We start from the raw sequence: 27577 nt of genomic DNA, 5'->3' as shown, positions 1-27577 counted from the left end.
GGGTCTTCCTTTGAGAGGACATAAGGAAAATGAAGAATCTAGCAATAGAGGAAATTTTCTGGAATTCTGTCAACTGTTCGCTAAATATGATGAACAATTTAGTAAGCACTTTGATCGAAAAACAAATTACACTAGCCCTAAGATTCAAAATGAAGTGATAAACTTGGCGGCATCTGAAATCAAAAATAAAATACGTGACAAAATTCTAGCGGCGGGAGTATACAGCGTTATAGTTGACGAGGCAAGGTGTTTTAAGGAAGAGCAAATGGCGGTGGTTCTACGATATCCTGACGGCCACTGCATTAGGGAGAGTTTCATTTGTTTCGTCGACTGCTCTACTTCGAGAAATGCTTGTAGCTTATCAGAGGCTATCCAGCGGGTGATCATTGAGCTGGGTATTGGTACGTCATGTATGGTAGCATAGTCATACGATGGAGCATCAGTAATGAAAGGCGAGCACAACGGTGTGCAGAGATTGATTAGGGATTTACATCCTGAAGCCATTTATGTTCATTGCATGGCTCATAGGGTTAATTTGATCATCATGGATGCGTGTATGCAAATAAAGAGAGCAGCTTCATTTTTCAACATAATTGAATCTCTCTACATACATTACAATAAACCAAGCACACATTCCGCTTTCGTGGAAACTCAAAAAGCTCTTGGTTTAAAGAAATTGGTAGCTTAAGCACAACAAGATGGAATTGCCGATACAAAAACTGTCGTTGCCTAATTGAGAATTTTGAGGCAATTTATAAATCACTGTCAAAGGAAGTTGAAGATAGTGCGGATAAAGATTCAATAACGGCAAACGGCATTCTTTCCGCAATTGTGAAGCCTGATTTTGTTGTTTGCCTTTTCATAATGGATTCCATTCTTTCTATTATGAATGTTCTTTCAAATTACTTCGAAAAAACGGAGTCAACTCTCGGCGGATCAGCTAAATTGACACGTGGAACACTACATTGAAACACGGGGCGAAAAATTTTGTGGACTTGTGGCAGAAAATTTTGACATTTCCAAAGAGGTACGACATTGATTTGCATTCGAATAGAATGAGTCGAAATAAGCGGGTTGTAAAAAACCGCCGTCTTGTGTTATGTGATGTTAGATTATGTTACGGATTTCAGCCAGGAAGAACCCTCAGATGAAACACTGAGTATTAAGGATTACTGGCACAGCATTGCGTATGAACCAATTCTCCTGTCAATAATTTCTGGTATTGAGAGTCGGTTTGCTAACTTGGATATTGCAGAAGCCATTGACTGTTTCCAGGGGCTGCAGGTTGAAGGAGGCAAAGCTTTTGTAGATAATTGACTTGGAGTCAGAGATGCGTGTTTACAAAAACTACCTCAGAGTACTGAAGAAGGAATCGGAGTGGGATTTGCAATTCGTAAGAGAAAACATAGATACACGTGCCATGGCGAATCTTCACAAGATGCTTCAAATCGCTTCCACTATTCCTGTAAGCTCGGCACCTGCTGAACGAAGTTTCTCAGCAATGCGACGCATCAAAACATGGCTTCGTACTACGATGGGACAGGATCGATTCTCTTTCCTAGCTTTACTTCATATTGAATCATCGTTGCTCAAGGAAGTTGGCTTTGAAGCAGTTGCGAAACAGTTTAACAAATCAGTTCGACGATTCAATGCTAATTAAAAAAAGAGCAATGGACAAAAAGAATGTAAACAACACTGTTTTTCATGTTACTTTTTATTGTTAATTTTTTAATAAAAAATGATCAATGTAATAAACAATACCCATTCGTTTCAGTTAAATGCGTGAAAAGCAAATTTAAAACTCTAGCCCCCCTAGGATTTTCCGTTAGTTACGCCAATGTTCGTGCCTGCTGTTCAACATCGCTTTCGGAGGGAGTAAACGGAGGGCAGGAGTTGACACGAGTGGTACGATTTTCACGAAGTCCGGAAAATCGGAAGTGCGGTGAGCCGGGCACGTAGCCAGAATATCGGACATAAACCCGGTGAACCTGGGCCCTCCTTAGCCGTGTGGTAAGACGCGCGGCTACAAAGCAAGACCATGCTGACGGTGGTTGGGTCTATTCCCGGTGCCGATCTAGTCAATTTTCGGTTTGGAAATTGTCTCGACGTCCCTGGGCATAAAAGTATCATCGTGTTAGCCTCATGAAGGTAAAAAAGGTAACTTTGCTTAGAAACCTCGTAGTTAGTAACTGTGGAAGTGCTTAATGAACACTAAGCTGCGAGACGGCGCTTTCCCAGTGGGGAATATAATGCTAATAAGAAGAAGAAGAACCCGGTGAAAATGGTTCTTGATAGCAACCTGACGGGCACAATAAGGTGAAATGCGCAGCGAGCAAGGTGGGTCGATCAGGTAAAGGCGATTTGCGGACCCTCCGCAGACTGCGTGGTAGGCGACGTGCAGTCATGGACCGAGTTGAATGGAGAAGATGTGATGCAATATGCAGATTGCACAACGTACAAATTGTTTCACCCTGCAATTCAGCTTTTCAGTTTCTTTCTAATAACTTGTATAACATTTGAATATTCCATACATTTGACATTGTGCCACTTTATTGATTAATTCTTGTTTTAAATGCACATATGAAGTCCAGTTAAACACCGAAACAAATTATAAAATTTTGGATTTTTTTCCATTTCCTTTCGACTTTCAAACATTTGAATTTCCAGTATGCAAACATAACTCTAATTATTCTCATTTTTTCTTACTAACATTTTCTCCCTTTTCAATCAATAATCTTACCTCAAATGGACAACAACCATATAAATCTATATCTAAGTTTTTATTCAGGAAAATTTAAGGTCGTGACATGAAATCTTTCCTCATTCAAAAATGTGAGTTGCTTTGTGAACCGTATTAAATTTTATATCAGAGTAACAACAATTACATCGGGTTTAAAAATATATCGACTAAAAGAAGTCGCAAATGGTACAACACGTGGAACGTGGAATAACAAATATTATCGTTTGATTTAGGTAAATTGAAATGTATAAAAATGTGCCTCCTTCCGTGTTTTTTGTCGTCATAATTCGTTTGAGAGATTAAGCATGATTTGAGCGATAAATTATCAAAAAAATTTGATTTACTTGAAGAAACGCATCTAAGGATACTATTCGTAGAAAAAAATGCTAATTTTATACTTTGAAGTGATTACAGTCAAGCAGGACATGAGCATGTCCATAGAGTGCATAATACAAATGTTCTCAAAGACTTTGACTAGAACAGGCCATACAAAAAAGTGTCAATTAAGACCGTTCTCAAGTGTGCGTCGTTGACTGAAAGATTAACTCAATGTTGCTCAATAAAAGCGCAAGGTGATACAAAGTTTGTATTTTACTTATTGGTGTTCACTTAAAACAAACAATTAAAAAAATAACTCAAAATTGCAACAATAAACCGTAACTAATGGAACACCGATGGTGACGACAATCTTTTAGATCAATGTACCGTTCACAGGGTGGAAGGGAGACCACGTTTGGTTCTATTCTATCACTGGAGTTTACATCAGGTTTTAACTTTTCTTTTTATTTGGTAATTGGTACAACGACGAGGAAAGTGATATTAACTTTTGATTTTCAGCGTCCTGCGTTCAGTTTAATGCTCTCTCATATATGAGTTGGTAGTATATCTCGTGTTTTTGTTTCCTACACTAATTCTACTCAGTTGAATACAGTATCCAATATGATTTAGTAGTAGCTTGCTGGACCAAAGTGACCATAGATTAGGTTAGTGTGTTAGGATTTTATCCTCATATGTAAGAGTGTAGTGTGAGAGCTAAGAAATGGTTTTCAATAGATATAATTTAGAGCAATTCATATCTGTAAGCTTCGAGAACGTTGGAAAACTATTTGAACAATTAACAGTTTATTTAAGAGTGAGAGAAAGTACGAATACTTTAAAGCATCGTTAAGTGTGAAGAATCATTTGGAACATTGATTTCTTGCTATCTTTGGATTTTCAAGTAGAGATTTGTCAACAAACGTTTTGTAAAATATCCTACTCACGGTGATACACCTTTTTCATTTTCATTACTTACTAAACTGCATTACAATCGGGATGTTAATGTTCCTGTTTTATCGTGTGAATTTTAAGCAGCCATCGAAATACAACACAACAATCGGTACGATTGATACTGGATATTATTTTTCCTTCTGAAATCTACAAAAATTATATCACTGAGTTTCATTTGTCTCTTTCACGCGCTAAAATGGTTGATTTTTTATCGATCGTTTTGCTCATCATATGCCACTTAGTGATTATTACTGCTCTGCTAATACATTTAAGCTTCTCCATTATTATTTTTTAAATTTTGTTTCAAACATTCCCTTCTACAAACATACGGCTGACATGTGGAATAACAGATTATCTTCATTTTACATATAAATTGTCAAGTTAAAGCTACATAGTTGCGCCTTTTTTAGGATAGAAGCGTATTAATTATTGCTAACGATTATGCGTTAGTTGGCCTTTCAATAAATGCTTGAATGCTGGTTCCGAACATTAAAAGATAGAAACTTTTCAGTTTTGGTGGAAGCTCGTATAACTGTTGCGCTAGTTTCGTGGTTGCTACAGGAAACTCTTTGATTTGGTTGGTCCAAAAACATTCAACTTTGAAGTAGGTCATTTGCCATCATTGCTGAAATCCCTCAATGCACACTCTCGTACTGCCTTCATTGCAACTACTCATCCTTGTTTAAAGCTTTTCCTGTTTACATTTAGACCCAAAAACAAAATCAAATTCAAAATATGGACTCAAAATAAAAAAATCTAAACCTCAACAAGTTTGCATGCATAAAATGTTTATCTCAAATTCTAATCAACTCCTTATAACTACTTTTATGTATTAATTATTTGACAACGGTTTGGATTTCTAGGTCGCGAAAGACAACTGTATGGGCAATTATGGAGTTAATTTGTGTTTTTACAGTCTACTCTGTGTTTCGCTTTTCGCGTATTGAAGTCCTTATCTAAAGCTCGTGCCTCAGAAGTTAGTTGCATGCGTCTTTCCATTTGCATTTCCTGTTCCTTTCTATTTTTTTTCGTCAGGTAAATGATGAAAAAGACAGTAAAGGCGATGGCACAAATCTCCCAAATTAAGAGGAACATGTTTTCTGAGCCGACGGTCTGATACCTGTAACAGTTATTGACGGAGAAGAGCCTTCCGGTATATATTCAATCGGTTGATTAAGGTCGTTGAGAGTTTTTTGCCTTTCTCGTACAACAAAGTTGAACCGAAAGGCTATCATTTCACTCCGAAAACGAACTTTTTATAGAAGCCTCTGAGACCCAAAGTGTTATACCGTGGGCCCCCGATAATTTGAACGGTACCTCATTCAAATTAACGGGGTTCATTTTTAATTTAAACTTCTGGTTACTCTATTTGCATCAGAAAAACTGGTTTCTGGCTGCTCTCTTTGCTGGTTTGTTTTGATTCTGCATTCCGTTTCACGATGTTCCATTTTTCTTTTCTCGATTCCACGTGTTAAATGACGTTTGAACCATTTTTAATTTGAACGATGTTCAAACGAACGGGGTTCAAATTAAAAAGTGTTCAGATTAAAAGCGGTCATATTACCGGGGGTTCACGGTATATCATTCGACTCAGCTCGACGAACTGAGCACATGTCTGTCTGTCCGTGTGTATGTATGTGAGTATGTGTGTGTATGTGTGTGCACAAAAGCCAACAAAAACATTAGACAACTTTTCGTATAGTAATCCTTAACCGATTTTCTCGCAACAAGTTTTATTCGACTGGGGACTTGTTGATCACTATTGAATTTGATAACGATCGGTCATTGCGTTTAAAAGTTATGAATAAAATGGTACATCAAACCATATAAACCCCATATAAGGTTGGTGTCTTTACTAAACGCGAGAAAGGCACCACCCACGCTAGGTGGATTAATCTGGGTTTTTATTAATTTTCATATCTAAATTATGATTTCGGCGCTCTCAAAAGCCTGATCCGCTTGGCCAACCCGGCAAGTAACCCGGTATTTCCTTTAGGAATTCCTCCGGGATTTTCTCCATTCTCCGGAAGTTCCACCAGGAATCCTTTCAGAATTTCCTCCAGGAATCTTCGCAGAATTTCCTTCAGGAATTCTCCCAGAATTTTCTTCAGGAACTCTTCCGGAAGTTGCTCCAGGAATTTCTCCGGAACTTTCTCCAGAACTTCCTCCAGGAATTCCTCTAGCAATATCTTATTATTATTTATTTATTCAGACTAAGGTCGAAGTGTCCTGTGCGGTATATAAGAGTCTTCTTCATTCGGCTCGGTCCATGGTTACACGTCGCTAACCACGCAGTCTACGGAGGGTCCGCAAGTCATCTTCCACCTGATCGATCCACTTTGCCCGCTGCGCACTTCGCCTTCTTGTACCCGTTGGATCGTTGTCGAGAATAATTTTCACCGGGTTACTGTCCGACATTCTGGCTACGTGCCCGGCCTACCGCAGTCGTCCGATTTTCGCGGTGTGAACGATGGATGGTTCTCCCAACAGCTGATGCAACTCGTGGTTCATTCGCCTCCTCCACGTACCGTCCGCCATCTGCACCCCACCATAGATGGTACGCAGCACTTTCCTTTCGAAAACTCGAAGTGCGCGTAGGTCCTCCACGAGCATCGTCCAGGTCTCGTGTCCGTAGAGGACTACCGGTCTAATGAGCGTTTTATAGATTGCCAGTTTGGTACGGCGACGAACTCTATTCGATCGGAGCGTCTTGCGGAGTCTAAAGTACGTACGATTACCAGCCACTATGCGCATTCGAATTTCTCTGCTGGTATCGTTATCGGCGGTCACCAGTGAGCCCAAGTACACGAATTCTTCAACCACATCGGAAATCCGTTTTCGTGCATTAGCTGCCATAGCTGGTCCCGATCGATTGTATCATATGCGGCTTTGAAGTCGATGAATAGATGATGTGTGGGCACGTTGTATTCGCGACATTTCTGCAGTACTTGGCGAATGGCGAACATCTGGTCTGTGTTGGAGCGTTCGCCCATAAAACCCTCCTGGTACTGCCCCATGAACTCCCTTGCAATTGGTGGTAGTCGGCGGCATAAAATTTGGGAGAGTACCTTGTAGGCGGCATTCGGCAATGTGATTGCGCGGTAGTTGCTACAATCCAGCTTATCGCCCTTTTTGTAGATGGGACACACGACACATTCCATCCACTCCTGCGGCAAAACTTCCTCCTCCCAAATCTTGGTAATGATCCAGTGCAGCGCTCTAGCCAGTACCTCACCACCGTGTTTAAATAGCTCTAGCAATATCTTCGGTAGTTCCTTAATTCCTCCGGAAGGTCCTCCAGGAACTCCTCCGGGATTTTACCCAGGAATTCTTCCGGAAGTTCCACCAGGAATCCTTCCAGAATTTCCTCCAGGAATTCCTCCGGAAGTTCCTCCGGGAATTCCTCCGGAAATTCCTCCGGAAGTTCCTTCCGGAATTCTTCCGGAAGTTCCTCCGGGAATTCTTCCGGAAGCTCCTCCGGGAATTCCGGAATTTCTCCGGAAGTTGCTCCAGGAATTCCTCCAGAAGTTCGTCCAGCAATTCCCGCAGGAGTTCTTCCGCAAATTCCTCCAGGAATTCCTCCGCAAGTTCCTCCAGGAATTCCTCCGGAGGTTCCTCCAGGAATACCACCGAAAGTTCCTCCAGGAATTCTTCCGGAAGTTCCTCCAGGAAACCCTCCGGGATTTACTCCAGGAATTCCTCCAGAAATTCTTCCGGCAGTTCCACCAGGAATCCTTCCAGTATTTTCTTCATGAATTCTTCCGGAAGTTTCTCCAGGAATTTCTCCGGAGCTTCCTCCAGGAATTTCTCCGGAACTTCCTCCAGGAATTTCTCCGGAACTTCCTCCAGGAATTTCTCCGGAACTTCATCCAGGAATTTCTCCGGGATTTCCTCCAGAAATTCTTCCGGAAGTTCCTCCAGCAATTCCTCCGGAAGTTCCTTCAGGAGTTCCTCCGCAAGTTCCTTCAGAAATTCCTCCGGAAGTTCCTCCAGGAATTCCTCTGGAGGCTCCTCCAGGAATACCTCCGAAAGTTCTTCCAGGAATTCTTCCGGAAGTTCCTCCAGGAAACCCTTCGGGATTTCCTCCAGAAATTCTTACGGAAGTTCCACCAGGAATCCTTCCAGAATTTCCTTCAGGAATTCTTCCGGAAGTTTTTCCAGGAATTTCTCCGGAACTTCCTCCAGGAATTTCTCCGGAACTTCCTCCAGGAAACCCTCCGGGATTTACTCCAGGAATTCCTCCAGAAGTTCCTCCAAGAATTCCTCCGGAAGTTACTCCAGCAATTCCTCTGGAAGTTAATCAAGAAATTTATCTGAAAATTTCTCCTCGAATTTCTACGAAAGTTATTGGAATTCTACCAGGAGCTACTCTAGAGACTCACATGAGAGTTCCATTAGATTATTTCACAGAAAATGAACTTTCAATAAATTACTTCGAAAACTCTCCTGAAATTCCATTTGAATTCCTTTCGAAATTCACATGGAATTCCTTTATGTTCAATGTGCATCTTACATCTAGCTCTCGAGAATTCTACTGGGAATTCCTCCTGGTATTTCTTTCATTTTTTTCAAGAACTCTATTCGAAAATCGCTTGGAACTCTTAAGAAGTTCCTTCAGGATTTTGTCTGCAAATTCCTAAAAGAGTTCCTTCAAAAATTCTTCTGGTTAAGTATACAGATAAGGTTACAAAAATGTTTCCGAAAATGTCTATAAAAACACCCAGATAAATCCACCTAGCGGTGACGATGCCTTTCTCGATTCATTCGTTTGGTTTCACCTTGGTGTGATACACATAATAAATAATTGCCTACATTACGGCTCATGCAAACTCTATAAGGCGAGTCAACCAACCAACCGTATATGGTTAAATACACCATTTTCTTCATAACTTTTGAGCGCAATAATCGATCGTTACTATATTCAATAGCGATCAACTAGAGAGCATGCCGCGTCGAATGCAACCTGTTGCGGGAAAATCGGTTAAGAATTACTATATGAAAAAGTGGCTAATGTTTTTCGGTTTTCGTGTGCACACACACATACACACGGACAGACAGACATTTTTTCAGCTCGGCGAGCTAAGTCGATTAGTATATAACATCATGGCTCTCCGAGACTTCTATAAAAAGTTCGATTTTGGAGTGAAATGAACTTTGTTTTACGAGAATGGCAAAAAAATCTCCGGATATTCTCCGCAAATTTCTTAGAAAATTCCATGAATGATGCCGGAATGTTTTTAAGAAGAAGTCACGGTTAAATATTTGTATTAAAAAGGTGGTCCGGAAAGATTTCATGAAACAATTTCTGGAGGATTTACTGATGAAATTCTCAAAGAAATTGCTGGTTTTACAGAAGTAATTCTCGGAAAAAATCCTTTCTATCCTATCCTAAGTATTTTTAAAGAAATTGTATGTGGAATTAAAAAGAGTCTTGCTGGCACTTTTACACATTTTACATGTAATTTCGAAAGAACTTGATAAATCTTTTGTTAAAATGTACGTAACCCAACTGCTTCAACAGTCCTTTAATAACCATCGGCGTCGTAAAAAAATAATAGGCGGCAACGCACAACTGTCATTTTTATTATTTCAGCTTTGCTGCGTCCCCAGCTGTGCGTTGAATCCGTATCGAGTGAGGGTTCCCTTGAAAACGCAAGTGAAATTAGTTTTGGATTTCGGGAGGCTTTTTTTATCTTTGTATAGAGATTTGCAGCCTCAGGCTGCCTCATCTATCAGGTTTTAGAGTTCTTAATCGTGTATAACACCAATCAGCGTCAAGATATTGAATCTTGACATTTCTCATAAGCTACTAAGAAATTTAGTACCATCCATGAGTGATTTGAATAAAATTCTGCCCAGTGCATCATGGAATCAATAAGAATGGAAAAAGAGGACTGTTTATCAAAACGTCTGAATTGATTGTTTTATTTCTTACTAGTTGAGACAGGTTGAGACTAGTCATCAACAATAATTTATTCTATCACCAGTATAATATAATATCGCATTGCCAGTCGCACATTTTTAAAGGTTCATTTAAAACTTAGCACGATTAACATAACGGCGCTGAAACTGTTCCATTAAGTAAGGCATGAACTTCTAATCCGTAAAACTAATTGTTAGCTTAGCGTAGGAGCTTCCTTTTGGTTCCTTTTCCTCTGTCATATCATCTGGCACAGGAAATTTATCAAAAGCGGGATTAGACTTTAATCTGTGCAGCGGCAGCAATAGTATCAACCTTACCCAGAGTTAGACGACAGACACAGTGGGATAGGAAAGCTCATCCTTCGTATGACAATGAATAGAAGGAGATGGCCTGCGATGAAGAAGCTGGGAACGAAACCCGTTGGCGAACTTTGTCGTAAGAATAACGATTCAGTACTTTCCCCTATCTTTTCGGTACTGACTCATGCTTGCGTTTCCACCAGTAGCAACAGTTTCGATAGCAATCGGCTTCTCAATGGCTTGAAATAATAACATTCTTCCTATCGTTAGTCGTTCATTGAATGGCCTACATAATTCGTTGTGATATACAGTTTGGTCATATGTACTGAGCAGGTTACTCCGATGCATAGCTAAATTCACTTAAAAGCTTCACATTACTGCTTTATCGTAAAGAAAACTGCCATCCCTTGCAAGCTTGTCCCATGTCACCTTTCTACTGACTGGCGGTGGTCACCAAGTGAGGCCATTAATGAATTCCAAAACAAAATGTTGATCCAAGTACGAGACGTTTAAGGTGGCCTCACTGTTGGCGTCGAAATACGTGCCTGTATAGTTACTAACAGATTTAACTGAATGATTACTAATTCGTATTATGGACAGATTGTTGGAAACTCTAGCTATGATGCTCGTTAGAAAAATGACATGTTACGACGAATGCGATATTTCTAACGCATAAGTGAGTCCGGCGTAGTAAAAACCGATATGAGACAATCAAGCTTGGCGCGGCAGTAAACATGATGAGCTACATTAGAACTCGTACGTCATTCAAAATAATTACAACGTAAGCTGATGAAGCCTGCTTAAGATGTAGAACATTAAACAAGAATTTGCTCGATAACAGCGTGCGTTTGTGCGAATCACGATAGGATAAATTGGCAATGTTGTAACACGTGTCTTATGCCCCGTGATCGATCAATTCATTCATTCGTAGAAATTGCATAGCGTACATATATGGGTTACAACAACAAGAGCTCATATATCTGTGATCGTTCAGCAAGGGGAACAACCATTTTTGCGCGGCTTTCATACGTTCTATCACTTTTGGTTACGTTTTGGTTTTGTGATGTTGCTGTTGGCTCCATCCCTTAAAAAAAAGAAACAAATTTCAACATCGATGGTTGCTGCACTTAGAAGATGGTATCGAAAACAGCTATCGAACGACGAATGCTTTCGTCCGTGGTGCAGCACTCGATGAACTCGTCCAGGGTGATCTTGCCGTCGCAATTGCGGTCCATTTTCTGTGAAAGAAGACATAGCGATTAGTTACAGAATCAGTCAAATTAATTTGTATAATGATGTAAGTCAAATAGGCATCTTCCTGTCAATCCTCATAAGTTTGCATTCGTTTTATTTTTCATTTCTCAACACTATCATCCTTATTTTCTATGTTACATTTTTAGTTATTATTAATCCATCAATTTTACAATCAAACCTTCATGCCAAATATGGGCCCCACTGTCAAATGCTTTCTCTATATAAAGAAGAGCAACTCCAGTCGAATATCCTTCAGATTTGTTGAGCCGAATTAAATTCGTTACTCTTAATAACTGATGGGTGGTTGAATGCCCATGGCGAAAACCAAATTGCTCATCAGCAAAAATAGAATTGTCATTAATATGAACCACCATTCTATTTAAAATAATCTTTTCAAACAGTTTGCTTATTGAAGAAAGCAAATTGATTGGGCGATAACTAGAAGACTCAGCTGGATTTTTATCCGGCTTCAAAATTGGAACAACTTTGGCGTTTTTCCATTTATCTGGAAAGTATGCCAATTGAAAACATTTGTTAAATAAATTAACCAAAAAGGATAAAGAGCTCTCAGGAAGTTTTTTGATAAGTATATAGAAAATACCATCATCACCCGGGGCTTTCATATTTTTAAATTTTCTAGTAATAGATCTCACTTCATCCAAATTAGTTCCCAACGAAGGGTCGAAAACATTCACTTGATTGAGAATGTCTTCGAAGCTCCGTGTAACCTGATGCTCAATTGGACTAGTGAGATCTAGACTAAAATTATGGGCACTCTCGAACTGCTGAGCAAGTTTTTGAACCTTTTCGCCATTTGTTAATAATTTTTGTTCTCCCTCTTTAAGCGCTGGAATTGGCTTTCGAGGTTTTTTAAGAATTTTCGTTAATTTCCAAAAGGGTTTCGAACTGGGATCCAACTTCGAGACATTATTCTCAAAGTTTGTATTTCTCAGAATAGCGAAACGTTTTTTAATTTCATTTTGCAAATCTCGCCAAATAACTTTCAACGCGGGATCGCGAGTTCTTTGGTATTGCCTTCTTCTCATATTTTTAAGACGGATCAGTAGCTGAAGATCGTCGTCAATAATAATGGAGTTGAATTGAACTTCACATTTCGGAATTGCAATGCCTCTGGCTTCGACAATTAAATTTGTCAAAGATACGAGCGCATTGTCAATATCACTTTTTGTATCCAAAGGAATATCAACGTCAAAATTCCTATCGATGTACGTTTTATATAAATCCCAATCAGCTCTATGATAATTGAAAGTAGAGCTGATTTGATTATAAATGGCTTCTTGTGAGATTTCAAATGTCACAGGAAGGTGATCAGAGTCAGTTAAAAACAAATCAATTGTCGAAGGATTTCGAGTGGATGAAAACAAGTTGGACCATTGGGATATTGAGGAGTATAATATCCCGCAGAACAATTTTCAAATAATATTTTGCCGTTGGAATTGCTTTGAGCATTATTCCATGAACGATGTTTGGCATTGAAGTCACCAATTACGAAGAATTTAGATTTGTGGCGAGTTAGAATTTGAGGATCAGCTTTCAACAAATTATTTTGCTGCCCATTGCATTGAAAAGCAAAGTAGGCTGCAATGAAGGAAAATTGTACAAAAATTGTTTCGACAGAAACTCTTCTTCTTCTTATTGGCATTACATCCCCACACTGGGATAGAGCCGCCTCGCAGCTTAGTGTTCATTAAGCACTTCCACAGTTATTAACTGCGAGGTTTCTAAGCCAGGTTACCATTTTTGCATTCGTATATCATGAGGCTAACAACGATGATACTTTTATGCCCAGGGAAGTCGAGACAATTTCCAATCCGAAAATTACCTAGACGGGCACCGGGAATCGAACCCAGCCACCCTCAGCATGGTCTTGCTTTGTAGCCGCGCGTCTTACCGCACGGCTAAGGAGGGCCCCGACAGAAACTCCCAAGGTTTCAAAAACTTTGGTTTCGAACGAAGAAAATAATTTATGTTTGATTCGTCTATTAATGACAATGGCGACCCCACCACAGGCGCTGTCAAGACGATCATTTCTGTAGATAAAATAGTTTGGATCTCGTTTATTGGAGAGTCCTGGTTTTAAATAGGTTTCAGTTATAATGGCAATATGCACATTATGAACTGTTCCAATTTAGAACTTTCACACAATTATTTGGATCCATTAAAACGGAGTCCGATAACATTTTTTGTGTGTACTTTATACCAACCTGAACAGCTTCAGATATGGTATTTGCTTTGAACATTGCATCAATCATGTGATGCAATTGTTCAGTTAAAAATTAAAATCCGAAGCAGACATGCTACCTGAGTCGGCAACATGACCGTTATTTTCCGTTGGGACATGGGTATAAACCTCATTTTGAGAAGAGAAATTTTGTCTACCAGCAGCGATGTTTGCATACGTAGGTACATTCGAAAAATTGGAATTTACTGAAGTGCTTGCTACCCGTTGACGAGCGGCAAAATTTGTTTGTGAATTGTGGTGGGTATGAATTGCTCGACCGGTAACCGGTTTCGAAATTTGAGCGTTTGAAAAATTTCTACCCGTCGAATCTGGGATCCGATTGGAATTTCCTTGCCCCCACAATTTGCACATTTAAATTTATTGGAATCTTCTCTCACAGGACATGCGTCCTTGGCGTGAGAGGTTCCACCACAAATCATGCATTTAGCATCCATGTGACAATTTGGTTCCATGACCCCACTTTTGGCACTTACGGCACTGGGTGGGGTTTTGGAAATTTCCCCCGGCCTCAGGAAATGTTCCCATGTAACACGGACATGGGATATAATACAGGCCTTTTCCAAACTTTTCATATTATTTAGTTCACTTTTGTTAAAATGAACTAAATAAAATTCTGAGAAATCCCCTCTGGGAAGCACCAGAGTGGGATTTCTTTTTCATCTTAATTACTTGGAGTGGTGAAAATCCAAGTAATTTAGAAATTTCAATTTTAATCTCATCCAGTGATTTATCATCACTGGGGAGACCTTTCAAGACGACTTTGAACAATCGCTCAGTTTTGTCGTCGTATGTGAAGAATTTATGGCGCTTCTCAGTTAAATACTGAAGAAGACGTTTGCGATCGTCAAAGGTTCCCGGCAAAATGCGGCAGTCACCGTTCCTAGCAATCTGAAATGAAACCTTGATCCCCTGAAGGTTACTCAAAATTTCATTCCGAAAGCCAGAAAACTCGGCAACAGATAGGTACCACAATTGGCGGAATCCTTTGCTTTTTCGCATGAATCGAATCACATGGGCGAGAGGTAGATTCGATTTTCTCAAATTCGTCATTAATCAAATCGAACTGATTGCTAAGTTCGATAGGAGGAAAAATAATGTCAACGTTAGAGTTAGAAGGAATATCTGAAGTCTCCAGCTTCCTTCTATTTTTTCCGCGCTTGGGCTGGACGGTCTTGAAACCTTGTTTCTTTGAAGGAAGTGGAGAATTCAGAGACTCCCCCTTCCTCTTGTTTTTATTAATGCTCATTGCTGAGCGTGAAGACGTGACCTTCTAAGAGGTTTTTTCCCAGAACGGTGTCCCTGCAGGATTACCACCGCTTGTCGGAATTTTACTTCCGCAAACGGGTCCAACGTAAAACGAAGGCACGGGTCCTTGCAAAGATCGTAATGGGATCAGTGGGTACAAATAGCGCTGACAAGCACTGTTGAAATTAAAATAGCTTCGGGTAGTATAAAAAACTTCCTTCCGCCAAGAGAGAAAAGAACCGCACAGCACGAAAGCACGATGCGGTCTGTCTTCTATGACTTGATTTAATCTATTCGACCGTTGAGCTAGAACCTGAATTTTATCTTAATTCCTTTTGAATTCATTTGATCTTTTCGGCATTTCCATATGACTTTCCTCTAAATATCCGTCTGGAAACTCTCCGAATTTTCCGTGAAAATTCAAAAGAATTTTTCGTGTAAAATAAGGAGAATTTCCCATGAAAATTATGAGGAGTTTCTTATCGAAACTCAAGAGAATTAAAATTGGAAATTCAGTTCAAAATTTATATCTAATAATTTCCGTAAAAAGATATAAAGGGAATCCTCCAAAATTTAAATTCAAAATTCTCCTTAATTTCCACAAGGTTAACTTCCACAATAAATCCCTTTTAATTTCCACAAGAAAATTGTCTCAATTAATTTTAATAGAAAAATTTTACGAATGTCGACAAGAAATTGAATTTGTTCTGGTGTTAAATGAGCATTTCTTATTATTTCCATGGTAAATTTCTACGTGAAAATCTTCCTAAAAAATTCAGAGAAATTCCACAAAAAATGTGAGGGATTTTTAATTAAAGACTAAGTAGCAAAATCAGAGGAAACTTGTTACACACTTTCGTTAAATCCTTCATTGAATTCCTTTGGTAATTCTTCTCGAAATATCTTTGACCATTCTTCCAGTATTTTCTGTGAGAATTCCTCTAAGAATTTCTTAAACATACGTTTTGGTATTCTTTCCGAAATTCATCCAGGAAATTGTCCGGAAGTTTCATTTTTTCGAAAAACCCTCCAGGAATTCATTTGGAAGATACTCCAGAACTCCTTAGGTAGTTCCTTCACGAATTCCTCCACTAGTTTTTCCAGGAATTCTTTTAAAAGTTTCCCCGGGGATTTCTGTGGAAGCTATCCCAGGGATCCCTCCGGATGTTCCTCCTCTGAAAGATCCTTCAAGGTTGCCGAATTACTCTCCAAGAATGCATCTGAAAGTATACCTCTATTTCCTCCAGGATTTCTTTCGGGCTTTACAGGCTGTTCGGCCACATTGAGAGTTGACGTAAAGTCAATGTCAACTTCTCTCCACGAACAGCCTAGATAGCCGTGTGGTGTCGGCAGCCGGTTGTCTGGCTAAGAATAACGCTACGGATTGCCTGTTCCAGTGGTAAAAGTCCACCATACAGGTGACCCCTAATTCTTGGTGTGATGCGGCTTTATGCTTACCGTGCCTATGAATGAATGGTTAGGGGGGTCTAAAACGAACCTAACCGCTAACGGAGCCTGTGAAGCACCAGGGCACCCTTCACAGTATTGAGCCCTTATTGCGCCAACCGGAGCTATGGCGTAGTTGACTTATTGCTTCTCCGGAATAATCGGCTACTCTTATTCAATCTCAACTTGAGGTTAAATAAGGGTGGGATTATGAGTATGTTTTTATTTAGTTTTTTATCTAATTGTCACCTATATGGATTCGCTTTATGCGTTTTTCACAGTGTACTCTGTGTTTCGTCTTTGACGTTCTTGATACGATACCGACTTGGTTTCATCGTTGCTGGTCACATAAATGTTGAAGTTGTGGAGTGTATTATCGTAATTCGCAATGGCTACAGTTAGGATAGCTCAAATCAATCTTCAGCACAAAAGAACAGCAACGATTAATCTTTGTAGACTTATGCAAAATGGCAAATCCCAAGTGGCTTTGGTGCAGGAACCCTATTTTCGCAAGGGTAGCTTTTACCTAGGTAACCTAGTGAACCCGGTTTTTGCTGCTTTCAGTAATGAAATGGCAAACTCTCGATCAATGCCGCGTGCATGTGTACTTGTTAACAACGCTATCGTTGCTACACTTATCTCTGAACTAACAACCAGAGATGTATGTGCTGTCACAATTGATGCAACTGGCGGATCCCCGTCAGGAAATACGTCTATTGTTCGGTTTATTTACCACATGATGAACCATCCCCTACGGATGCTTTCAAACAAGTGGTCAGTTATTGCACGTCAAAAGGCCTTCCGCTAATTGTCGGTAGTGATGCTAATTTTTTTTTTTTTTTTTTTTTTTTTTTTTGGAATCCATATCTGACCATCGCTACATCTATTTTGATCAGTTGAATGTTTCTTTGCAGACCTTGCGTTTTAGAAATCCCCGTTCAACCAACTGGGATCTCTATACAGAGTTGTTTCGACAAAATTTCATGGATATCTACCATCCATTGAAACTCCTACCGACTTGGATGATGCCGTTGATACTACAACGTTGCATATCGTGGAAGCTTTTGAAGAAGCTTGCCCTTGCGTTCTGTGAAAACCTCAAGAGGAACCCCGTGGTGGAATTCCGATTTGGCTAAGCTCAGGAAGCAGTGTAGAAGGAGTTGGAACAGACGCCATTCAGCAGGGACGGATTCTTTCAAGTTGGCTCGCAAAGCTTACAAGAAGGCTCTACGATCTGCTGAACGATTCGGCTGGAAATCCTTTGTGCAAATGTTTCCAATTTGAGTGAAGCCACTCGATTGAACAAAATTCTTGCGAGATCCAAGGATTACCTAGTTGGCGAAATTCGCATGCCAAATGGTGACTCTTCTTCTGAATAAGCGTTAGAACACCTATTTGATACGCACTTCCCTGGATGTGTAGATATTGCATTTTCGGATGTTCCTGATGTCTTTTCATGTAGTTATGGGTCTTGGGCTCAGGCACGTAGAATCATAACTACTGGATCGATTCAATGGGCTCTTAATAGTTTTGCTCTCATAAATCTCCTGGGGAAGATGGGATCTATCCCTGTTCTTCTTCAGAAGGGTTTTGAGCATATCAAACATGTTTTGAAAAAACTTTTAGTATGCAGTTTTGCTACTGGGTATATTCCCATATCCTGGCGGGATGTCACTGTAAAGTTTATCCCAAAAGGTGGACGTGCTTCGTATGAAGAAGCAAAGAGTTTTAGACCCATCAGTCTGACCTCATTTCTTTTGAAATGCTTAGAACGCATTATCGATAATCACATTCGTGATGACTGTTTGGCAAACATGCCTCTTCATGTTAATCAACATGCTTACCAATCTGGAAAGTCCACCGTGACTCTTCTACACAAGGTTGTCTACGACATCGAAAAAGCATTTGCTCAAAAGCAATCATGCTTGGGTGCGTTCTTAGATATTGAGGGTGCTTTTGACAACGTGTCTTTCGATGCAATATTGGAAGCCGCACGTTGTCATGGGCTACCTAATATAATTACCAAATGGATTCACCAGATGCTTAAAAACCGACATCTCTACTCGACATTACGTCAAGCAGCGATCAGGAAATTAAGTGTCTGTGGCTGCCCTCAAGGGGGAGTATTATCTCCACTTTTGTGGAACCTCGTTGCAGATACGCTATTGAGATTACTCAATAATGGCGGTTTTCCTACCTATGGATTTGCCGACGACTATCTAATATTAATAGCCGGTTTGTGTATTACTACTTTATTCGACCTGATGCAAAATGCTCTTCAGGCAGTCGAAAGTTGGTGTCGCCAATATGGTTTTTCGGTTAATCCGAATAAAACATCTATTGTACTTTTCACGGAAAAACGTAACCGTAATGGTATTCGCCCATTACATCTTTTTGACTCTGAAATCAATGTAACGGATCAGGTAAAGTATGTGGGACTAATTCTTGATTCCAAGCTCTCCTGGACTCCTAACATTGAGTTCAGAGTCAAAAAGGCGTGTATGGCTTTCGGTCAATGCCGACGAACTTTTGGTAAAACTTGGGGTCTTAAACCTAAATATATCAAATGGATTTACACAACAGTTGTACGACCAATTTTGGCTTATGGATGTCTTGTGTGGTGGCAAAAGGGCGAAGTGAGGACAATTCAGTCTAAATTAGGCCATCTTCAAAGGATGTGCCTAATGGCAATGACTGGTGCGTTCTCTTCGACTCCCACGGCTGCTCTCGAGGTTCTTCTCGACGTTGTCCCACTACACATACATCTCAAACAAGAAGCACTTTCTTGTACTTACCGATTATGGGTTCTCGGTTTCATGGAAGAGAATCCTGTAAACCGCAGTTCTACACACACTTCGTTGTTACAACTCATGGTTGATTGGGACAGAACAGCCCTTGCTCCAAGTGATCTCACACTCGCTAGTAGTTTCCCTTATAGGACATTTTCAACACAATTCCCTCGCGGGATGAGTGGACATCTGGCTATTTGGAGAGAAGTATGTCGGACAGCATTGTTTGTTATACTGACGGCTCCCTCTTCGAAGGTAGAGCGGGTGCAGGTGTCTACTCGCGTGAGCTAAGATTGGAACAGTCCCACTCACTGGGTAGACACTGCACTGTCTTTCAAGCGGAAATATTTGCCATTATGTGTGGAGTGCAATTCGCACTGCAGAAACACATAATGGGCAAGGTAATATACTTCTGTTCAGATAGTCAAGCAGCTATCAAAGCCCTCGCTTCGGCCAACTCAAGGTCGAAGTTAGTAATCGCATGTCGAACTCAAATAGAGGAACTGAATTCAGTTAATACATTGCACCTTATATGGGTACCTGGCCATTCTTCCATAGCTGGAAACGAATTGGCTGATGAGTTAGCTCGCACTGGAGCATCACAAGACTTTTTTGGTCCTGAGCCAGCTATTCCAATATCTAAGTGTTGGGTGAAGCGTTTGATTAGCTCTTGGGCTTCCACTCAGCACAAACGGTATTGGAGTAGTTTGGATTCATGTCGACAAACAAAATTGTATATCCGAGAGCCATCTCCGGTAGTAGCTAACTATTTAGCTAATCTGTCTAAACAGAATTGCAGTGTCTTAGTCAAGGCCTTGACAGGTCACTGCCGACTCAACTATCACATGGCAAATATTCAACGTGTTGAATCCTTTGTCTGTGATGGTTGTGAATCCGATTATGGAACTTCTTATCATCTGATATGTAACTGCCCAGTTTATGCGCAACTGCGTTTCCAAATATTTGGTAAACACTTACTAAGTGAAATTGACTACAGAAACCTGAACCTTCAAAGTATTCTGTTGTTCTTAACCCGTTGTGGTAAGGAGCTATGAGCTTTTGTACGTGTTGTATACGTTGTATGCCCTCTTCAAGGGTACCTTTCCCAAACTTCCCATTTTTCTCCCATCCATATTCCTTCCCTTTTTGTTCACTTCCTTTTCCGTCAGGTGCGTGATGAGAAAGTCTGTGAAGGCGATGGCACAAATCTCCCGAATTGAGGTGAACGTGCCCCTGGAGCCGACGTTCTGATACCTGATACCTCTATTTCCTCCAGGATTTCTTTCGGAATTTTCTGCAGCAATACCTCAAGAAGCTTCTCCAACTACCTCCAAAAATTTATCTTCTGGAATTCCACCGGAAATTGTTTCAATATTTCCTCAGGAATATCCTTCAGAAATTCATCAGGAAAATCCTTAAGGTATTCCTCCAGAAATCCCTCCGGAATTCATCCTTCTTAAGTTCTTCCAAGTATTCCTCCGGAAGTTCCTTCAGAACTTTCTCCAGAAGTTCCTTCAGTAAATCCTTTGGATGTTCCAACAGGAATTCATCATCCGGAATCCGGAAGTTGATCTAAATAATTATCCGGACGTTCCTTTAGAAAATTCTCTGAATGTTTTTCAAGTATTTCAGTAAGTTTTGAATCCCAACAGGGAGGGTATTCTTTAAAAAGAAATTTGGAAGAGTTCTACATGAAAATTCAGTTTAAAAATCCAACTCAGTACAAAATCCAGGAAAAACTCGTTTTGAAAAAAATAAGGAATTTTAAAAAACATTCTCTTGATTTTGTAAATAACCAGTATGATCCGGATTTAGAAGTCGTAAGTTTCTAATAACTACTGTTGTAGAATCACTCGACATGAGAGAGAACGATCACACACGAAACACGACTTACCTCACAGAAGTCTATACTGAAAATGGCGACGAATCATAAGGATTCAAAACCACATCCGCTTTAGCGTTGTTTTGCAGTGCGAGCCAGTGGTACCAACATTTCCTCGCAGTGGTACCAATAATGCAAGACAGTGCTACCAATACCATTGTCAGACGAGGGAAAGGATTCTCATGAATCGTAAGTAGGCACCTCACAGAATTCCAACAATTTGAATGTTAAAAAAATAAACATTATTCAACATCAGTAATAGAAGGAGATTATTGAATTTACACACCTATTGGGGTCTCCAGTAGCGAGCAAAGGCCTAGGATTGCCAAATCGAAGATGATGAGTTCGATTCTCCGGTCTCCGGTCCGGTCTAGAATGTTGTCGGGTTGGAAACATTCTCGACACCTTAGGCATAGTGTATCCATTGTACTTGCCACACAAGATACATACTCCTGCATGGGCATTTAGAAAAGCTTTCAATTAATGACTGAGGAAATGCTAATTTAATACTTAGTTGAAAAGCAGGCCAAGTTCCAATTGGAATATAGAGCCATTGAAGAAGAGAAGAATACCTGGACTTTGAAATTTTTCGCTGATAATCATAATCTTAATATTAAAGACATTTGAAGACATTTTTAAACGACTGTGAAGCCATTGGAAAATATCATCTGGCATCCCTGAGTTTGAAGTCCCACCCAACACTAGGACTAGGCCAATGCGCTTTGAGCGGCACTCAGTCGCTTTGATATGGCCTGCTTGCAAGCAGCTTTTCATAGAAGTTCAACAGAACCCACTGTCAAACCACACCACATCACAGGCAGACCCCACAGGACGCACCCTCTACACAGCAAATAATTTTGAATATTCAACGACGTGTAAAAATGCAACTCATCCCATCAAACGAATTAGCATTTGATATTCAATTAAACTTGATTGAATTTTACAAGCAAGCACCGTTTACATTTATTTCGATTGAAAAGAATGGTAAGATCGATTGAATGTTACGTTTATTTGCATGCTCCAAATATGTGCATGAAAATAAATTTAAAATCGCAACATATTTTTATCTGTGTAGTTAGTGTCAGAAGGACAATACACCCAGGTTTTTTTTACGCGGTTGGAATTCATTAATTTCTCGGTTAACCTAAACTTTTACAGTTTTTCAAATACCACCTGAATTTTCTTTGATTTTTTTGTGAATTTTTTGGTGGGGTTAACTCATCGCTTCATTGACCCTGAAGGTCTTAAACGACCAAAACCAAACCGTGTAAAAAAAAAAACCTGGGTGTAGTGCCCACACTGATAATAATCTTGTGGTAAATCTACCTACAGATGTCTGTTTAGCTTTACCATGCCACAAAATGGTAATGTTCATATTAAAACAATTTTGAGATTACTATAATTCAGTCAACCATACTATGGAATGACAGCTGGGCAACTATATTAGTGTTGACCACATATTTTGTAATTAGGAATACTATTTCATTGCAATTTTGACTATGTTAATCCAAGGTTATTGTTAAAATTAGATTCAGAAAATCAAGAAACAGAAAATTGCAATTTCTTCCGCCATTTTAATGTCAGCCATTTTTCATTTCATGTTGTAATTGTGAATATCTGGTGGTTTCTTTGAAGATATTTATGCATGCATACATATAATTTCTGATGTGAAACAATATTCCGTGATGCAAGAACCTTCAGAAAAAGTACTACCACCTCGACTACCGCAGGATTTGACGGTGCTGCTGGCTCTGGTGGACCCGATCTACAGTTTGTTCGAGCGCTGGTAAAGTCACCCAGATTCTGGAGAACCGAAATCAATCTGCAAAAAAGCACAGAAAGCCGGTTTTGCGATAATAACGATTCTTATTTCTTACGATACTTGTGGGAAGATGGAAGAGTCTAATATCCTACTACCCAGGCTGCGACTTATGCGCTTCGAACTTCAAATTAAGATGTCGGTGAGTATTTAACACCTTATCTATAGTCGCAACAAATCCGAAAACATAATTAATTTGTCCAACCCAATGATAACATAATTGTTTTTTTTTTTCAGCGGCGTCAGAACAATCAGACGGAAGTATCCTTTATCGGAGTCAGGCGAGGAACATTGGAACTGGCACGTACCGAGTACACCGGCAGGTGTACGGGTATAAAATTTGAAATGAACATTCAATTGTGAGTTATAACAGCAATAAGCTTTTAGAGCATAATGCTGTGTATAATTTTCACTATAAATTGATGCCTAATAAAGTTATCTATTTCAATGATCTTGTTGTTAATATTTAATGAGTAATTTCGCTGGTGATCGTTGTTGTGAAAATGTTGTGGTTGAATTTACCATGCTAATGTCATCGCGTGCATAGTAACCAATATCATAAAACCAATAACAACAGTATAGTCAAATCAGCTGAAATTCCTTGGCGATAACAACACGGTAAATTTTACTACACAGTAATGCCAATTATGTGTTGAGTTCTACCGAAATTAAGTGGTAAAATGTTTTTGATTTTACCCTCAATACAGTACGCATTACTATGTCCTTTCTTTCAGTGCAGGCTACACTACCAGCAAAGTTTGCAACCCTTAGCTGGCGATCAATTGTCATCGAAAGACCCGTGGAAGCGTTTGTATTGGAACTTATGACGACCAGATGTCAACTCACTATTTGATAAATCTTGCATGCGTTATTAGCACGGTACAATTGCTCTGTCTTGCTCTAGTTGCATTGCAGACTATTGTAAATTTATTCATATTTTATTAACCTATAATATACTCAATATGAACTCTAATTATCATATGATGAAGTGTATTTTAATAACAAGTAGCAGTCATTGCATGTAATTTGAATAGCAGGCGAGTGGAATATTCAAATCGTTTTAGGTTATGAAGTATATAATGATAATTGATTATTCATTACAAGAAAACAATGCGAGCATAATGAGGATCATAATTAAGTTTATTCCAACAGAGTTAGTCATTCCTCCGATGGCGACGAAGTGTCAGCACACAAATAAAATAATCCCTGTCATCAGCTTAGTCCTCGGATGGCAGGAGAAAATAATAGACAAACTAAATCTTCGACTTCATCCTTTCCAAACTGATGTCAACGAACGGGTCCGACCCGCTTTCCCATCCTGCCAAAGGACGCCAGCACGCAGAAACAGAAGCAGAAAAAAAACCCTACACACAAATGAAACAACAATTACCTCGAATAGCCGTTCGACTTTCTCCTTGATGGCCTGCTCCTCGTCGCATCCCTCCGGGACCTTCCCCATCAGTTCGTAGATGGCCGTCACAATCTCCTTCATCTCCTCCTTGGTGATGCAGCCGTCCCCGTTGATGTCGTACAGCGAGAACGTCCACTGGAGCTTCTCGTCGACCGTGCCCCGCAGCAGGATCGATAAGTTGGCCACAAATTCCTGCGGGTTCGGTGGGGAGGAAAATTGAGAAATAAAAAAGGTTGTTATAGGAATAAATTAGCAGCTCGTTTAGCGTCAAAACATCTGAATCTAATGGGGATGCTGGGGGAATGGGGGGGAGGCGGTCGCTTACCTCGAAGCTTAATGAGCCATTCCGGTCCAGATCGATGGAGTTGAATACGTAGTGCGCGTACTGGCCGCTGCTGGCTGTGTTTCCGGATCGGGTCCAGTCAGGTTGTGCGGAGGTCGGGAGAAAGAAATACACACAAGTTAGCCGTCGATGGTCGAACAAATTGGGGATTTTTTCACGGATGAGTGATTGAAATCGAATCGTCGTGCGGATGGGCTGTAGGGTCGAGCGATAAAAATATAATCGATCCGAACTTCAGGCGCAAATAGCCAGCTGTTCGATGATGAACGCAATATTGCTGGGCGCGGGCTTTCTGGTTGAGAGTATTTCGGTGTTCCATTACATCGTCACCATCAGTTGGCTTAAGCCCGAGTAAACCAAATGGATGATTAATGAGCAGATTAATATTGCAGAGGGTATCAATCGACTGGATGGATTATGTGGTGGTGATCAATGGAGACGGATGGTCTTTCTTCTATCAGCACGTGGATTTGTACATTAGCAGTAGAATAAAAAAACGATTCGTTAAAATGTCACCTTTTTGCGCCAAGAAATTCTGAAAGTGCGTAAAAAGATGGTACGGCTAGATGATATCGGAAAAGTCAATTTAAATTGTCAATTGTTGCCAAAATAATATCTAAGCTTTTATGTACTTCCGAAAAAAGCACACTTAAAATAGAATTCACTATGCGTCAATTTTTTCTATCACGAAAAGTTCGGTAAACAGTAAACTTGAGAATAATGTAGCAAATTTGCTTCAAATGATCCATTCTATCAGATATCGGTAAAATTTAAACGATCAAACTGTATTCGTCTTCTTTAATCTCTATACATATATAAAAATAAGTTTACATTTCCTTTGAGGCAATACTACTCACGAATGGATGAACCGATTCACAAGATTTCCTTACTAAACGATTCGTCTTGGTAGTAGCTGTATTTATTTAAATGATGTCTACTTTCTTCTAGTGTCGAGTTTTTACAATTTTATAACATTAGTCATGTTTTAGGTTTTTTCCTTCACACGGTTTTGATTTGTATGCCACGCTGATGTCGATTTATTATTACCTATATAAAGTTTTGCATTTTGTCGAGGTTCTCTAACCTTAGTAACATATTTACATCCACTTCTAGACAACAAGACTAGCATTCCTATACACTTCTAATGAAAATTCGGCTGATCATTTTTTACCAGGTGATTTTTTAAAAAAGGCACCCTAAAAAAAATCAATTGGTGTAAACCAGTTTGTCTTGCCCAAAATTTGACGCAAAATATTCAGAAAAACTATATCACGTTTATGTGGTGGTGATCAATGGAGACGGATGGTCTTTCTTCTATCAGCACGTGGGTTTGTACATTAGCAGTAGATTAAATAAACGATTCGGTAATGTGTTCCCTTCTTGCGCCTTGCAATTCTGAAAGTGCGTAAAAAGATGGTAAGGCTAGATGTTATCGGAAAAGTCAATTTAAATTGTCAATTGTTGCCAAAATAATCTCTAAGCGCTTATTTCCGAAAAAAGCACACTTAAAATAGAATTCACTAGGGGAAGGGGGGGCAATATGCCCTAGCTAAGCAAACACTGCTCTATTGTCTTATTTGTAACGCTATTCATGGGTATTTTTACATTATGCATCAGTTAAACAAGATAGCTAGTTGATGCCATTCAAAAGTTGTCAAAATCTCAATCATATTGATAATATTCACATTTCAAAAAGTGGTGATATTTTGTTGCCGGACAACTCATGGGGCAAAACGCCTTTCAGCTGGCGGCTCCTAGGGACCAAGTACCACGCGTCGGCGAATCAGCATTCTAGTATGGATAGTCCGTGGAGACGCAAGTACTTTGTAGGTTATTGCCACTAGGGCGTTTTGCCTCGCCAAAATGTTAGATGTTTCTTCAAAATGTGGAAATTTTCGGTTTTTCCGACCTTCCCATGCACTATTTTGAAACTTTCTTCGCCTATCCTACATAATTTTAGATCTAGTTTTGTTACGGACATATTAATGACGGTAAATATAAGGGAAACCACAAAAGGCGTTTTGCATTACATTTCCTTTGAGGCAATATATCTAGACCAACATTTGAAAAGGGCGTAACAGCCAAAATTTATTCCTTCTGATTCTTCGTCTACATATAAAGCTATATATGTGGACAAAGAAACAGAAGAATTAAATTTTGGCTGTTACGCCCTTTTCAAATGTTGGTCTAGGTATACTTACGAATGGATGGACGGATTCACAAGATTTTTGTACTAAACGATTCGTCTTGGTAGTAGTTGTGTTTATTTAAATGAAAGGACGAAAAATGTCCGGAAAGTTAAAAAATGGTCAAAATACAAAGTTTTCATATTTTCTGAAGAAGGTCATCAAACTCAAACTGAAACCGATCTAGTGTGCTACGCTGCAAATAAATAGAGGGTTGACAATTCGATAAAAAAAATCAAAACAAGCGAGATCGGGTGGGCTCGACTAGTTCAAAATAAATTTGGCAAAATTCCCTAACAAGGTGGAAAAAGCGCTTATAAACTGTTCCAGGAGCTAACGGGTGGCAACTGAAAAAATGGAATGAAAATAATGGCTCGGGAAAAAATACATAGAAGTACAGTTCAATCTAATAGGTATATGTTATACAAAGAGTTGTCCTTAGCTTCCAAACTTTGACGCATGAATATTGACATATGGTCCGTGGTTCGCCGTACGGCGCAGCTTAGTCTTGCTGGTATGGCATGACCGCTGTACGGTTCTACCACATCAATTTTCGGAATGCTGCTTCTGATCCTGATTATGAGTTACTTTGTGTCTTTGGCCTTACAATCACGTTTGTATACAATGGAGCTGAGTAGACCTGATAATGCTATGACAGTTTTCGAAAAAAATTTCACGCTTAAAATGTTCGACCGTGTACTTTTCCCA

At 39.7% G+C, this 27577-nt stretch overlaps 1 protein-coding gene across 4 annotated transcripts in view; it reads right to left on the bottom strand.

Moving 5' to 3' along the window:
* Positions 1–2521: 2521 nt before the first annotated feature.
* The window catches only part of LOC134212440 (Kv channel-interacting protein 4-like), a 290551-nt gene continuing 265495 nt past the window's right edge, over positions 2522–27577 (bottom strand). For 3 of the 4 annotated variants that reach the window (XM_062690304.1, XM_062690305.1, XM_062690306.1), the window contains 3 exons: positions 24666–24739; positions 24320–24532; positions 2522–11469 (listed from right to left, as the gene is read on the bottom strand). In XM_062690304.1, the coding sequence (XP_062546288.1) occupies positions 11359–11469; positions 24320–24532; positions 24666–24739 (398 nt within the window). In that variant the 3' untranslated portion in view covers positions 2522–11358. The remainder of the gene's footprint in view (positions 11470–24319; positions 24533–24665; positions 24740–27577) is intronic. The other variant, XR_009979275.1, reaches the window with a different exon arrangement.

Source organism: Armigeres subalbatus, chromosome 2 (assembly GCF_024139115.2).
Source record: "Armigeres subalbatus isolate Guangzhou_Male chromosome 2, GZ_Asu_2, whole genome shotgun sequence".
NCBI classification, from domain to species: Eukaryota; Metazoa; Arthropoda; class Insecta; order Diptera; family Culicidae; genus Armigeres; species Armigeres subalbatus.
Note: the sequence above shows the minus strand (reverse complement) of the source record. Positions and strands in the feature narration are given on the sequence as shown.